This window comes from Aythya fuligula, chromosome 15, assembly GCF_009819795.1.
Source record: "Aythya fuligula isolate bAytFul2 chromosome 15, bAytFul2.pri, whole genome shotgun sequence".
Classification (NCBI taxonomy): domain Eukaryota; kingdom Metazoa; phylum Chordata; class Aves; order Anseriformes; family Anatidae; genus Aythya; species Aythya fuligula.
Genome location: NC_045573.1, coordinates 16931693 through 16943800, shown reverse-complemented (window position 1 = coordinate 16943800; position 12108 = coordinate 16931693). Strand labels below are relative to the sequence as shown.

Below are 12108 nucleotides of genomic sequence, written 5' to 3'. Positions count from 1 at the left end.
CTGGCAAACTGTTATTGATAGAGAGTTGTATAAAGTCAAAATGTAGTTGTATTAAATACGGATTAAAAGATATTAAGTACTACACTGAATATATTTCACATTGCATACTAACTTACAGCATATTGCTTTCTGAAGTAGATTATGAATACATACCAATTTTTCCCCACTGAAATCATTGTGGTATTCTCAGTCTATTACAGAATTTATGAACCCAGACAAAGATGTAGTGGGAAGTGACTTCTGAAAGTTGGCTAGTGCAAACCCATTCTCAAACCAAGACTAACTTCAAAGTTTAATCAGGAACTTGTTGAGTTTAATCTTAAGGAATCTCAGGAACTTGCAAAGTTTAATCAGTCCTTGCTGAGTTTTGAAGATCTCAAACAATACAGACTACTCAACTTCTCACAAAAAAAAACAAACAAGAACTGCTGTAATGCTTCTCTATTCTCTCCATGATTTTTTTTCTCCTTACGTCCTACTGGATTGTCCAATACTGTAATTTGCTACTGCAGTCTCCCAGCCTTCACTGGGCACCTCTGTAAATAGCCTTTATACTAGAGTGGCTGCAGCATCTAGGAATTCTACAGTCATATTCTAATGCATTTTAACTCCAAAATAAAGTGATATAACCAGTAAGGTTACTGTTTCATATATTATAAAACTCAAGTTCATAAGAAAATAATTGATATTCTGCAAGCACTTTTTTCCCTCGCTTTTTTAAAATACAGCCATATTCTGACCTCTGTTTGAAGGGAAGCAAAAGTTTCTTGTGCATGCTTGATACTATTTCATTATGCTTCTTAAACCAATTTCATCTGTGAGGAGATAAAACTATTTACAAGTACACACAGCAGGCTTAGGATTTCTTAGGATTTTGCTTCATAAAAATCAAACTATGTACCTGAAGTATGTCAACCTGCAATGTTTTCAATCTCATAACACAAAGAAAACTCCCTTAAGCTTAAAGAACTTAAACTACAATGAAACAAGTTTTTTGTACACATGCCTTTTGTTAATACAGAAACCATACCTTTGTAGACATTTAAAGTTATAGTCCTAACAGCGATCCTGACCATGCTTTCTGGGTGGTTAAAAAATTTAATAGCTTCTGTGTACAAAGCGAAGTCATTAGTGTGCTGCAACAAGAAGAAAGAAAGCATTATGAATTAATTAACCACAACACGTACAGAATATTTGTTAGAAAATATTATTCATACAGAATTCCATTTATTTTTCAAATAAATTTACCTTCTACTTAAGAAACTGAAATTATTTCACAATGCACAATCAGTTGCTTTTGTATCTCTGAATTAAAATGAATTGCTTTAAGCATCAAGAGGTTTCCATATTAACTCTCCACATAGCTTTACCGCCCTCTTCTGGCAAAAAATTACACGGATAGAAGGCCTATTTCAACTTTGGCCTTTGATTAATCAGGTTTTCTCAGACTTTGGCTAAGCATCTTAGAAATGAGCGATGCAACAGAAAAGATCCTGTTCATAAAAGCACAGAAAACAAGGTATAAGCAAGTTGAATTCTCAATGAAGCAGACATCAGAACTTCTGAAGCAGTCCAATATACCACTAACTTTGAGATTTTATGAACTACCTTCTTTGTTATGCTTCCACAGAGATTCTCACACCATAATTATCAATTATTGATACTACCATTATAAAAAAAACTCAGGACAAACAAGTCATGCTCAGACAAGAGACTAAACAGAATATGTGCCAAATTGCTGCCCGCTTTTGATTAAAGTCCTCTCATCCTTGTAGTGTAATTCCTTTTTTTCCCCACTCACCTCATTGTAAAAGAAATGTACAGTGTGATTGTTGAGCTTCAGGGAAAGAGTTTTCAAAAATGATATGTAATATGCCATGATCTCTTCATCAGAAAAGTCAAATTTGTGGACAATAATAGAATTTACATAGTTATTAGAAAGCAAGTAGTCTGAAAAACAAGAGACATCACACAGATTAATAAAAAATCATTAAGCTAACTACCCACATTTAAAGTACCAGCTGGGAACAAACTTATTGATGCTTCAAGACATCAGTTTTTAACTAAATAATTCAAGTGATGGCTGCATGCAGTAATGAGCAAATTATTGTTCCCTACAGATATCTTTGCTCCAAAGACCTTGAGTCAACTGAGAAGGGAATATACTTTCTCAATTTAGTAGTAAAGAACACTTACAACAACATAAACAGCAGCATATACATACAGAGTTCTCTCTTTTCCTCCCAAAGTCACATCCTTGCAAAGGCTGTCATACCACTTTTTCAACTTTAATCATGGAGTACTTTTAAACAATTATTAATTATTTCTCCTCTTTGTGTTTCTGAACTGAATGCCAGTCCCAATGATATCAGAACAGTTCTAGTACACATTAGAAGACAGAGCATAAGCTGCATGAATAACCTGCAGCAGCAAGGCAAACTTCAGACCACAACTAATTTAATGGAAGAAACCCTTGAAATACGTAAACTTTTTCAATAGTAACCAACATGTACTGCTGCACTACTGAAAACTTACACTAAAAACACATCTTAAGAGTCAAATTACAACATCTGAGATTGTCTTCAATTAAAAAGACTATTAGTAATACATAGAGATGGTTATTCTGTAAGGGGTCACTAGGACTAAATTGCATTAAAGTCAATTCAATCAAATCTTGATCACCTAATCCTAAACAGTTTTAAAATGTGTCCTTACACAGTGATGTTTCATGACTGATGTTCTCAAAAAGGATGTTCAGAGTCTGCAGCAGCTGTACACACACATAACGGCCAGACTTTTGACGCAAGATGTTCAAGAAGAAAACAAACATATTCTTCTCCAAGAAAAAGCTAAAATTAAGTGAAGAGATGTCGTTAAGTCACTTGTTGTATTTAATGAAAAGATAATTTTACTAGGATCAGGGTTGATTCTAGGTATGTCGGAGAAAGCATATTTTACATTTATGCAGAATTACTGTGCGAAGTCTTCTGTGTAAGATGGGTATCAACAAAAACCTTAAGAACTAGGGCACTTACACACAAATAATGCAGTAAAAGGATGTCAAAATGTAAGTTGGATATACTTGAAAAACAAAAACACAAAATCTTAACTTTCCTGCCTTGATATCAGTTTTGAAGGAGAGAGTTTTTCCAAATTAGATTGTTTTGTTTAATAGTCACTTGCATCAGACAAGGAACAAGAAGAGAAGGCAGCAAATCAGAATCAGGCACTTCATGGTTTATTGTTCAGTTTAAAAAAAGAAATGAACACTTGAAGCATTCTTAAACTAGAAATGCATGCAATTTAAAAGAGAGAAGTATGGACTCTTTCCTATAAGAACATCACAAACGCAAACCTATGTTTTAGTTGTTTTTTTGCATTAACTATAGAAAGAATTGCTCATCCCTAAAATTCTCCCAACAAGAGAAGGCAGTGAGGAATGTAATTAAGTTTCAGTATAGATATGAATTATCAGAAGTTTTCTTAGTTCACATCATAACCCAATCATGTCAAAATCTTGTAAAACTAACCACTCCCTAAGTAAGCATACCAAACACCTTAGCTTTCCTTATCTCAATCACAGATTGCCTTCATAAAGGACAGTCTTGAAGCAAACAGCCAAGCAATGAACATCAGATTTGCAACTATGAACATTCATTTTGAAGTTATTTTTCTATCATTCTGTTTTACAAGGATTAAAATGATACCTAAACAGATACCTAACAGAGTTAGCTGTTTAAAACCAGGTCCAGAGGTGAAGCTGCTGAGGAGTACTTACTCAAATACTGAGCTGTCATTCTGATCTCCCCATATAAGGATCTCTGTTATGGAACGAATAGTCTCTACCAGTAGGTTGCGGTTGTGATCTGTTTACTGTTTGTATTTTTTGTCAAAACATGATACTGTACCTAAAGGAGAAAAAAATTACAATTAATTACATTACCCTGCCACTTCCATGTGCACCATACCGTGGCTGTCTTTACTCAATAACTTAATGTAAATATGCACATACACATACATGATTTCTAGTCATTATACATTTTTAAAACCTCCAAATTTCCTTTTAATACCAATGCAGAGTGAAAATAAATTTTAAATAGCATGTGACAAACAAAACCAACCCCAAACTAGCCAAGTGAGTTACAAATGCTTATGCATATATTAACACAGAAAGAAACATCAGGCAACACCTGTCCCATGGTGTTTCTTATGGTAACAGTGAACTTCTTAGGAACCACCTGACAGTTAAAGGTGTGAAGAGTAAGGGAAAAAAAAAAAAAAAAAAAAAAACAGATAAGCATACAGTAGCCAACATGGAAAAGCAATTCTGGTCAAGAGGCTCATGCAGATCTAACCAGAAAATAGCCTTCCTGTTGTCTGCAGTGACACCTTACAGACCCCTGGGAGGGAATTTCATGGTCAATAATCAGGACTGCCAAACACTATTCATTCATCTTGGCCAAGTTTAATCAATACTCTGACCATTCAAGCATGGAAATAATAAATGGAGAGGTGGCAAATTCCACCTTACAGGGCAAGATATTAATGCTCTCTAGTGAAGTTTAAAAAAAAAGGTACACAGAATAACAGGTGACAGGAAGCTACATAAAATTTGATAAACCTTGTATTACACCTGTCGTGGTTCCGCTCGAGTGGGCAGCCGAGTTCCACCACAGCCGCTCTCTCACTCCCCCTCCTCAAAGAGGAATGGGGAGAAAATATGTGAAAAGGGCTCAAGGGTTGAGATAAGGACGAGAAAATCACACAATAATTATTGTAACGGGCAAAACAGACTCAGCATAAGGAGATAGTAAGATTTATTGCTCATTACTAACAAGCTAGAGAAGTGAGAAACAAAGGAAAGAAACCAAAAGCACCTTCCTCCCCCATCCACCCTCTTCCACCTCCTCCCCCCGAGCGGCGCAGGGGAACGGGGGAATGGGGGTTATGGTCAGTCTACAGCACTTCTTCTCTGCCGCTCCTTCTCGGTCACTCTTGTCCCCTGTGCTGTGGGGTCCCACCCATGGGATGCAGTCCTTGATGAACTGATCCGGCGTGGGCTTCCCACAGGCAGCAGCTCTTCCAGAACTGCTCCAGATATGGGTCCGTACCACAGGGTCCATCCCTCAGGAGAAAACTGCTCCAACCTGGCTCCCCTACGGGCAGCAGCTCCTGCCAGGTCACCTGCTCCTGCGTGGGCTCCTCTCTACGGGCTACAGGTCCAGCCCAGAATCTGCTCCGGCAGGGGTCTTCCACAGGCGGCAGCCTCCGTCGGTGCAGGGCCACCTGCTCCACCGTGGTCTCCTCCACGGGCTGCAGCATGGAACCCTGCTCCACCGTGGTACTCCATGGGCTGCAGGGGGACATCCTGCTTCACCATGGTCCTCACCACAGGCTGCAGGGGACTTCTGCTCCAGCGCCTGGAGCACCTCTCCCCCTCCTTCTACACTGACCTTGGCACCTGCAAGGCTGTTTCTCACTCCCTTCACTCTCCCGGCTGCTGTGTGGCGCAGCGTTTTTTTCCCTGTCTTAAATATGCTCTCACAGAGGCGCAAACAACATCGCTTATTGGCTCAGCTCTGGAAAACAATGGGGCCCTTCCCAAACATGGGGCAGCTTCTAGATCTTTCTCACAGAAACCACCCCTATGGCCCCCTGCTACCAAAACCTTGCCACGTAAACCCACTACAACACCTCAGAATTCTGCTTAGTCAAGGAAGCATATTTTCCTATTTTTCTTCTTTCTTCAAAATAAATTACACTAAAGATTATCTCCTTTTGTCCTAAAGATGGGGATGAGAATTTTATTAAAACACAAGAACTGCTCCTTTCCTCACTTTTTTTCTTTTAAACAATAGTAAAGAAAAAAGATGGATGGAAGAAAGGCAGACAGTTAGCAAAGTAATGAAATAAAAACCTAAATTATTACATATATACACACACTACATATATTAAAAATGTAAACTACTATATTAGAGAAATTTCCTGTCATTTTATCACTGCAAGAGTTTAGTTTACTAAGCGTACATCATGTACTGCTATACTGCCATCTACTGAAATCCACGAGAAACACCTGAGCATTCAGGATTATCTGGGAAATATACCCCAGGTGTTCAGGAAGGAGGACAGGCTTTCTATGCTTTCAACCTTCCCATGAAAACTGGAATTTATCAGAACTCCTAGAATCTATTTTTGGGAAAGCTACCCGCAGATCCTGGCTCTGGGGCAGTCCTTCCATTACTGTTTTGGACTCTACATAGGCTGCTCAATGATTCAGGTTGATGTTTTAAGAATCTTCCTAGTACGATGCACTAATTTAGAAGCCCAAGAAGACAATTTTTAAGCAACACACCCGAAGACCTCAAGCAACTAAGATAAAAATGCTGGTTTTGCCCAGCTACTGCATTGTTCCAGGAAACACTATGTACTTCTAGAACAGGATTTCTAAGTATCTGGTTTGCATTACATTCAGAAATTTAGGTCAAAATCAGACATGGAATTGCAGTTTAAAAACCAATGTTTCCCATCAATTTTATCTACACTAACACTCTGAGTAATGGTACAAGGCAAAGCCATTTTACCTGAACATACTATCAGGCTGTTCCAACTACTTGTCAGGCTTAAGAGAACAAAACAAGATGGTAAACAGTGTCGGAATCTCTTTCATGCTTGAAATCAAGAAAGTAAAGTTTGTTCATATTTCCAGTTTACTTAAAACTTGCATGTGCTGGGGAATCTTCAACCAGTAACTGAGCTGCTGCTCCGTTGGCCAGAGTTTCACGTGACTTGTTCCCAGCCAGGCATGAACCAGAAGCGATTGCAGAAAAGTTTATTGTGCTTTCATGGGAAAATGCTTGCTGATCTTGCTGCCACCTAATGATCAAGTAAGGCTGTTAATGTGTTGAGTACTATACAAGGAAACCAAGAGATGAACAAACAGCTCGTGAGAGTTCACTATCCACAATCTTGATGCTCTCTTCCCTCCCTGCACAATCAGCAATATGCTAAAGCCTACACAGCATTAAAGGTTACCCTGCCAGGCAGTGGAGGAAGTAGGAAGAGAAAAGGAAGATATGGCAGGAGGGGGAAAAGAGAGAAATTCTCTTTACACTCCTTTCCCTCTCACGAATCAATACTTGCTTTCCAAATCCAGGACTGAATCTGGTCACATTGAAACCATTCAGGGAAACGTTGATCCACAGCTCTCACACAGCCAAAACACATGCTGTACAACTGCATGAGTCACTAAGCAGCAACTCAAACAGCCCCTGCAAATCCCCTGCAATTAATCTGAGGATCACATCTTCAGGTTCCTTCTGTGGAACTGGCAGTGTGCTGGGCCGCAGCGAAGGTGGCAGTCTAAGCCTAACCACCCTTGAGAATTGCCGAGACTCTCCAGCAGAGCACACAGTACTCGGTTCTTGCAAAACCTCCCCACTGTTGCACTGTACCTGTCATCAGGACAGGGAACCACAACACGGAGCACAAACAAAGTCGCTGCTCTGAGCATGCATCAATCAGGGGAAGAGCAGATGGCTGAAGCCAGTAAATCAAGACAGTTCATTCTGCAGCAATCTGTATAAAAAATTATTTTTCTTGAAACAATGTAGTTTTCAAATATGACACTACACCTGCTTTATCCTCTTTATTTGAAGTCAAATGTTCATAGATGTGAGCATTTTTGTATATATTTCTCATTAACAAGTTACATTACTGAAACTTGGAATACTTGGGAATCACTCCAACAGCAGAACTGTGATCAGTTAAAAAATGGGAAGACTTGTGTGCCATGGCCTAACCTCAGGTGCCTACCAAATGTAGAACATCACAGACTTCTGAAAAGCAAGAAATATTTGGTTAATTTGGGCTTAATGTATTCCTGGCAATTTCCTTGATATCATTGAAGATTCCCTTGATTTGCTAACATGCTGACACACATAAAGAAAACACATGCTTCACTGTCAAGCTACTCCTTTATCCATTTACTTGAAAATGAATGAGAAAGTATGAATAAACTCATTCCTCTTACAAGACACGTAACATACTGTAACATGAGAATATAAAGTCTCACATAAACTCAGTATTTTTAATATTCTTATAAAGTCTGTCTTTACACAGTGATTTCAAATAAGTTGTTTGTGCTCCAAAATGCTAAGCCCTCACAGAAGAGGCGTTCGTCACCTCTGTCACGCTATACATCTGAAGGCTTTGGGTTCAACCAAAAATAATTTCTAATAAAATAACATGCAGGAAGCGTCAGAGCACCATGATACCACTGCAAGGGTAAGGGACTTTGCCAGCAGTTTAACAGGACAGACAAGATTCTGAATGTTTTTCTGTTAAGGAACCATGCTCAAGCCACAACTTTCTACAACAGTTCATGAGTACACTAAGTTGTATTAATGACTTTTCTATTTACTGTTTACAAAAATGCATTAAAACCTAAGAGTTCAGGAAGTCAAGCACCCAAATGGACAAACCCCAGATTTAACCATATGGCATTTGCTTCTTCGTGCTGCCTTTAACTATGTAATTAGTTGTTGTTCTTGCAGAGGAAACAATGCAGAGCATGGACTTCAGGAAATGAATCAACTGTGAAACAGGTCTTCAGCCATACCTCTTCATAGACACTGCATGTGACCAAGTTGTGAAAAATGTTTAGCACACACCTCTCACGTAAAAAAAAAAAATAGCGTGCAAACAGGATACAATTAAAATACCAAGCACAGAAAAAACACGGAGAAATGCACTGGAAGGTAACAACAGAGCTCTGCAGAATACCTCTTACAGACTCAGAGATGGGAAAAGATGTTATTTGTGTCTAGAAACAAAGATACTAAGCCTAAACCCTGGAGCCTTTCACTCCAGCTGGAAAAACCCAGGCTAAATTCAGCTGAACACTTCAGAGATGGTTGAGTTTAAGATATTACTACTTAAATACTGGACTAAATGGCATATATCCTCTTCATCCACTCCAACGTAAAGTTAAAGTCTGTAGATAGGTGGGCAAAGAGAAAGAAGTTGCTTCTCAAGTAGGTTTGACTGCACATCTACCGAGATCAGACTATCCTCAGCTGAGGAGTATGAAAGACTTTGTTATTTTAACTGCAGGTCACAGCTTTGAAAGCAAAGAGCTGCAGAAGAGGTGTAGAGCGACTATCACAGGCAGCAGCTGAGGATTACTGTAAGGAGCCCTGACCTACACGAGGGTTATACAAAGGGGAAAAAGAGGGCTCACTTTAAACTGCTGGACGCCACCCCTAAGAAGTAGATTCAGGCAATCTCATACTGACTCTCATTTTAGACTGCACAAGCAGGCACTAACACTGGTGCTGTTTCCAGAATACTAACACTTCCTCCTTATACATTACCACAATTCCAATTACTACCCAAACAGCACAGAAGTGGCAAGTGTTCTGAAAAATAATAGTCTGAAGCACTCAAGCAGGGCACAATAACATTTCATAGCCTCTCTAGAGCTCAGTACAGCAAGGTATTAGAAAACTGGATCAAACTGCAACTATATCCACTGGGCAAGAAGACCATACCAAAAGCCCCCACATAAACAGCTTCCCAACCTGTCTTTAGCCAAGCTGATCTGTGGCATGCTTGCAGACCAGTAAACTGAACTGAACTGAATTGCAGAAGCAAGTTTCAAACTGTATTAAAACTGATAGGAAAGGTAGTTCCAGATTGAACATTTGTTGACAAAAGGCAGTAATTCTCTCAGTAGTACTAAAGAGACTTTTTTTTTTTTTTTTTTTTTTTTTTACAATTTAAACTAAATTTATGCATGTTAAAGAAGAAGAAAGCATTCCCCTAGGGACAGCCCAAGTTAACTCCGCTCTTGTAACCTAGCATGATACACTTTCTATAGGCTAAGCTAATTTTTAATATCAAGGTTGGTATGTTCTACTCAACTCTCTCACAAGTAACTCAACATATGTTTCTGACAGAGTTAAAAACAGAGCTCACAAGCAAGCAAGCTCATCAAGACATGCCCCTGACATGAAGGCTCTTTGCTCTCTTTTCTCTGTTGTTTTATGTACTCTGCCTGCTACCCTCGAGAAGCCCCAGATTTCACTTACTACTAGGCAGCTACCTCTGCTGCTGACATTTGGCTAGAAGCTGAAATTCATACAAGCTACCTAAATTAACACTTCTAACATACACAATCTGAACAGGTTGAAGGTACTGGCTGCCCTCTCCTTTACATACTATTTCAGATCTCACAATTAAAGAAAACATACATAATAAACCCACCCCATACTAGTATTTTAGTAGAGAACTACATACTTCAGCTCTCAGGTAAGAAGTCAAGCACAAGCACAACACTTATAAGCCTAACACTCCTTTGCTGCCAATCAAACAGGACATTGCTTGTCCTACCCTCTGTGGCTACAAGAGAATATTTGATCACATTTTTCTTGCCTGAAAGACTAACACCCCTCTCACCAAACTCCTAAATGTAAACTCTTTCTTCCTGCTTCATCATGCATCAGCACCCTTGCTCTATCTGCAAGCGTTAACACCAAAACTAGATCTAGACCACACGAGAGCTCCACGAGCACGGAGTAGTACAGAGTAACAACCCCTTGTACATTAATTAGAACATTCCTATGTTTACGTGTGAGCTTTTCCTCACAATGCCAGTCAATGACTTCTCTGTCTGACCTAGTGTGCCTTCAACGTTACTTCCAGCAGTGCTACTGCCACATCAGCTACACTACCTTGTATTTATTGACTTCATTTCCCTGTCTCTGCTAGAGTTCTGCACTGCAGTTTAGTCTTGCTGGTTTTGCACAAATCTCCAGTTTAGAGATAAGGACCAAAATCCATACATCACCTTGATAAAGTAATTGCGAGATCCTAATCCTGTATATCCTGCTCTTTAGTGTCCAGAGCCCATTCAAAACCCCTTGTACTCTGACTAATCATCAAAAACTACCAGCCACACATTTCTCAAAGAGCTCTGCATTCGCTGCAATTTCATTTAGAAAAAGCTTCCCCTCTCAATGCTCGTCTTCCCTCGCTCAATAGACCAAAAAGCTATTACAGCAGACCTCATTATTCTGCCAGCACCAGGTCCCTCTGAACTGATCAGTGACTTGGAAACTGCTTCACCTCTCCAGCGGCAGAGCCAGAAAACACTCTCCCACCCGTTCTGCAGTCAGCAATGACGCCAGGATTCCGGGTTCCAGAGACCAGCGTTACCATGCCCCAACCCAACAGCTGTACAGCTGCCAGCAGCTCACTCCCCAGGCCCCACAGCACCGGGCCTGGGCCCAGCCGCCCACAGGCCGACGGCTGTCTCAGGAAGCACCACAGATTTCTTCCTTATTGCTCCTACCACTACGCAGAAGGCCGTGGGCTTGTCAGGACTGAAGCCACACACGTCGCGGCCACGATCCCGACCTCCCAGTACGGAACCGCGCCTGACCCGAGGGGAGCTGGAGGCGAAGACGGACAGCCCCGCTGCCAGCTCCTGAGGAAAGCAGCCCGGCCCGCCACCCCCCCCCCGAAACCGGGGGGCATCCCCGTCCCTCCCGGCCCCCCGCTCTCACTTGAGGTGGTCCAAGGAGTGGATGCTGCGGGCGGCCTTCCCGTGCCCGCCGCCCACCCAGCTGCGGGAGCGGCCGAACATGGCGGCGGCGGCGGCCCCTAGGGCTCCATAGCGCGGCGGGCACGGGGGACGGGTGCCGCGGGGCCCCCGGCGCACAGCACGGCCGGCAGGGCGCACGCGCGGCCGGGGCACGCCGGGAAGCGAGGCCTGGACCCCGGGCCCGGCGGCGCTGCGGGGACTTCAACTCCCAGCAGACAGCGCGGCGCGCCGAGGGCTGCCCCTCCGCCATTACGAGTCGGGGGCTCGGCGCCGGCGTACCCTCAGGGCGCGCGGGTCGTGACGGACGGGGAGAAGCCGGTCCGGGCGCCGGGTGGCACGGGAATGGAGATGGGGCTGGATGGGGCTGGCGGTGCCGTGCCCTCTGCCGAGGGCTTTTGGTCTGCACCGCCCGTCTGGGCTTACACTGCCTGGTTTAAAGCGGGACAAGGGGAGTGGGAACGTTAGTGGCAGCTGGCTGGGGGAGATCCGCGTCAATTGAATTCCTT

At 41.8% G+C, this 12108-nt stretch overlaps 1 protein-coding gene across 1 annotated transcript in view; it reads right to left on the bottom strand.

The window, feature by feature from the left end:
* The window catches only part of CLEC16A (C-type lectin domain containing 16A), an 81924-nt gene extending 70208 nt beyond the window's left edge, over positions 1-11716 (bottom strand). Inside the window, 7 exon segments of the mRNA XM_032197720.1 lie at positions 1031-1136; positions 1802-1950; positions 2716-2849; positions 3779-3870; positions 3873-3902; positions 6543-6549; positions 11565-11716. Coding sequence (XP_032053611.1) covers positions 1031-1136; positions 1802-1950; positions 2716-2849; positions 3779-3870; positions 3873-3902; positions 6543-6549; positions 11565-11644 — 598 coding nt within the window. The 5' untranslated portion in view covers positions 11645-11716.
* Positions 11717-12108: the final 392 nt, after the last annotated feature.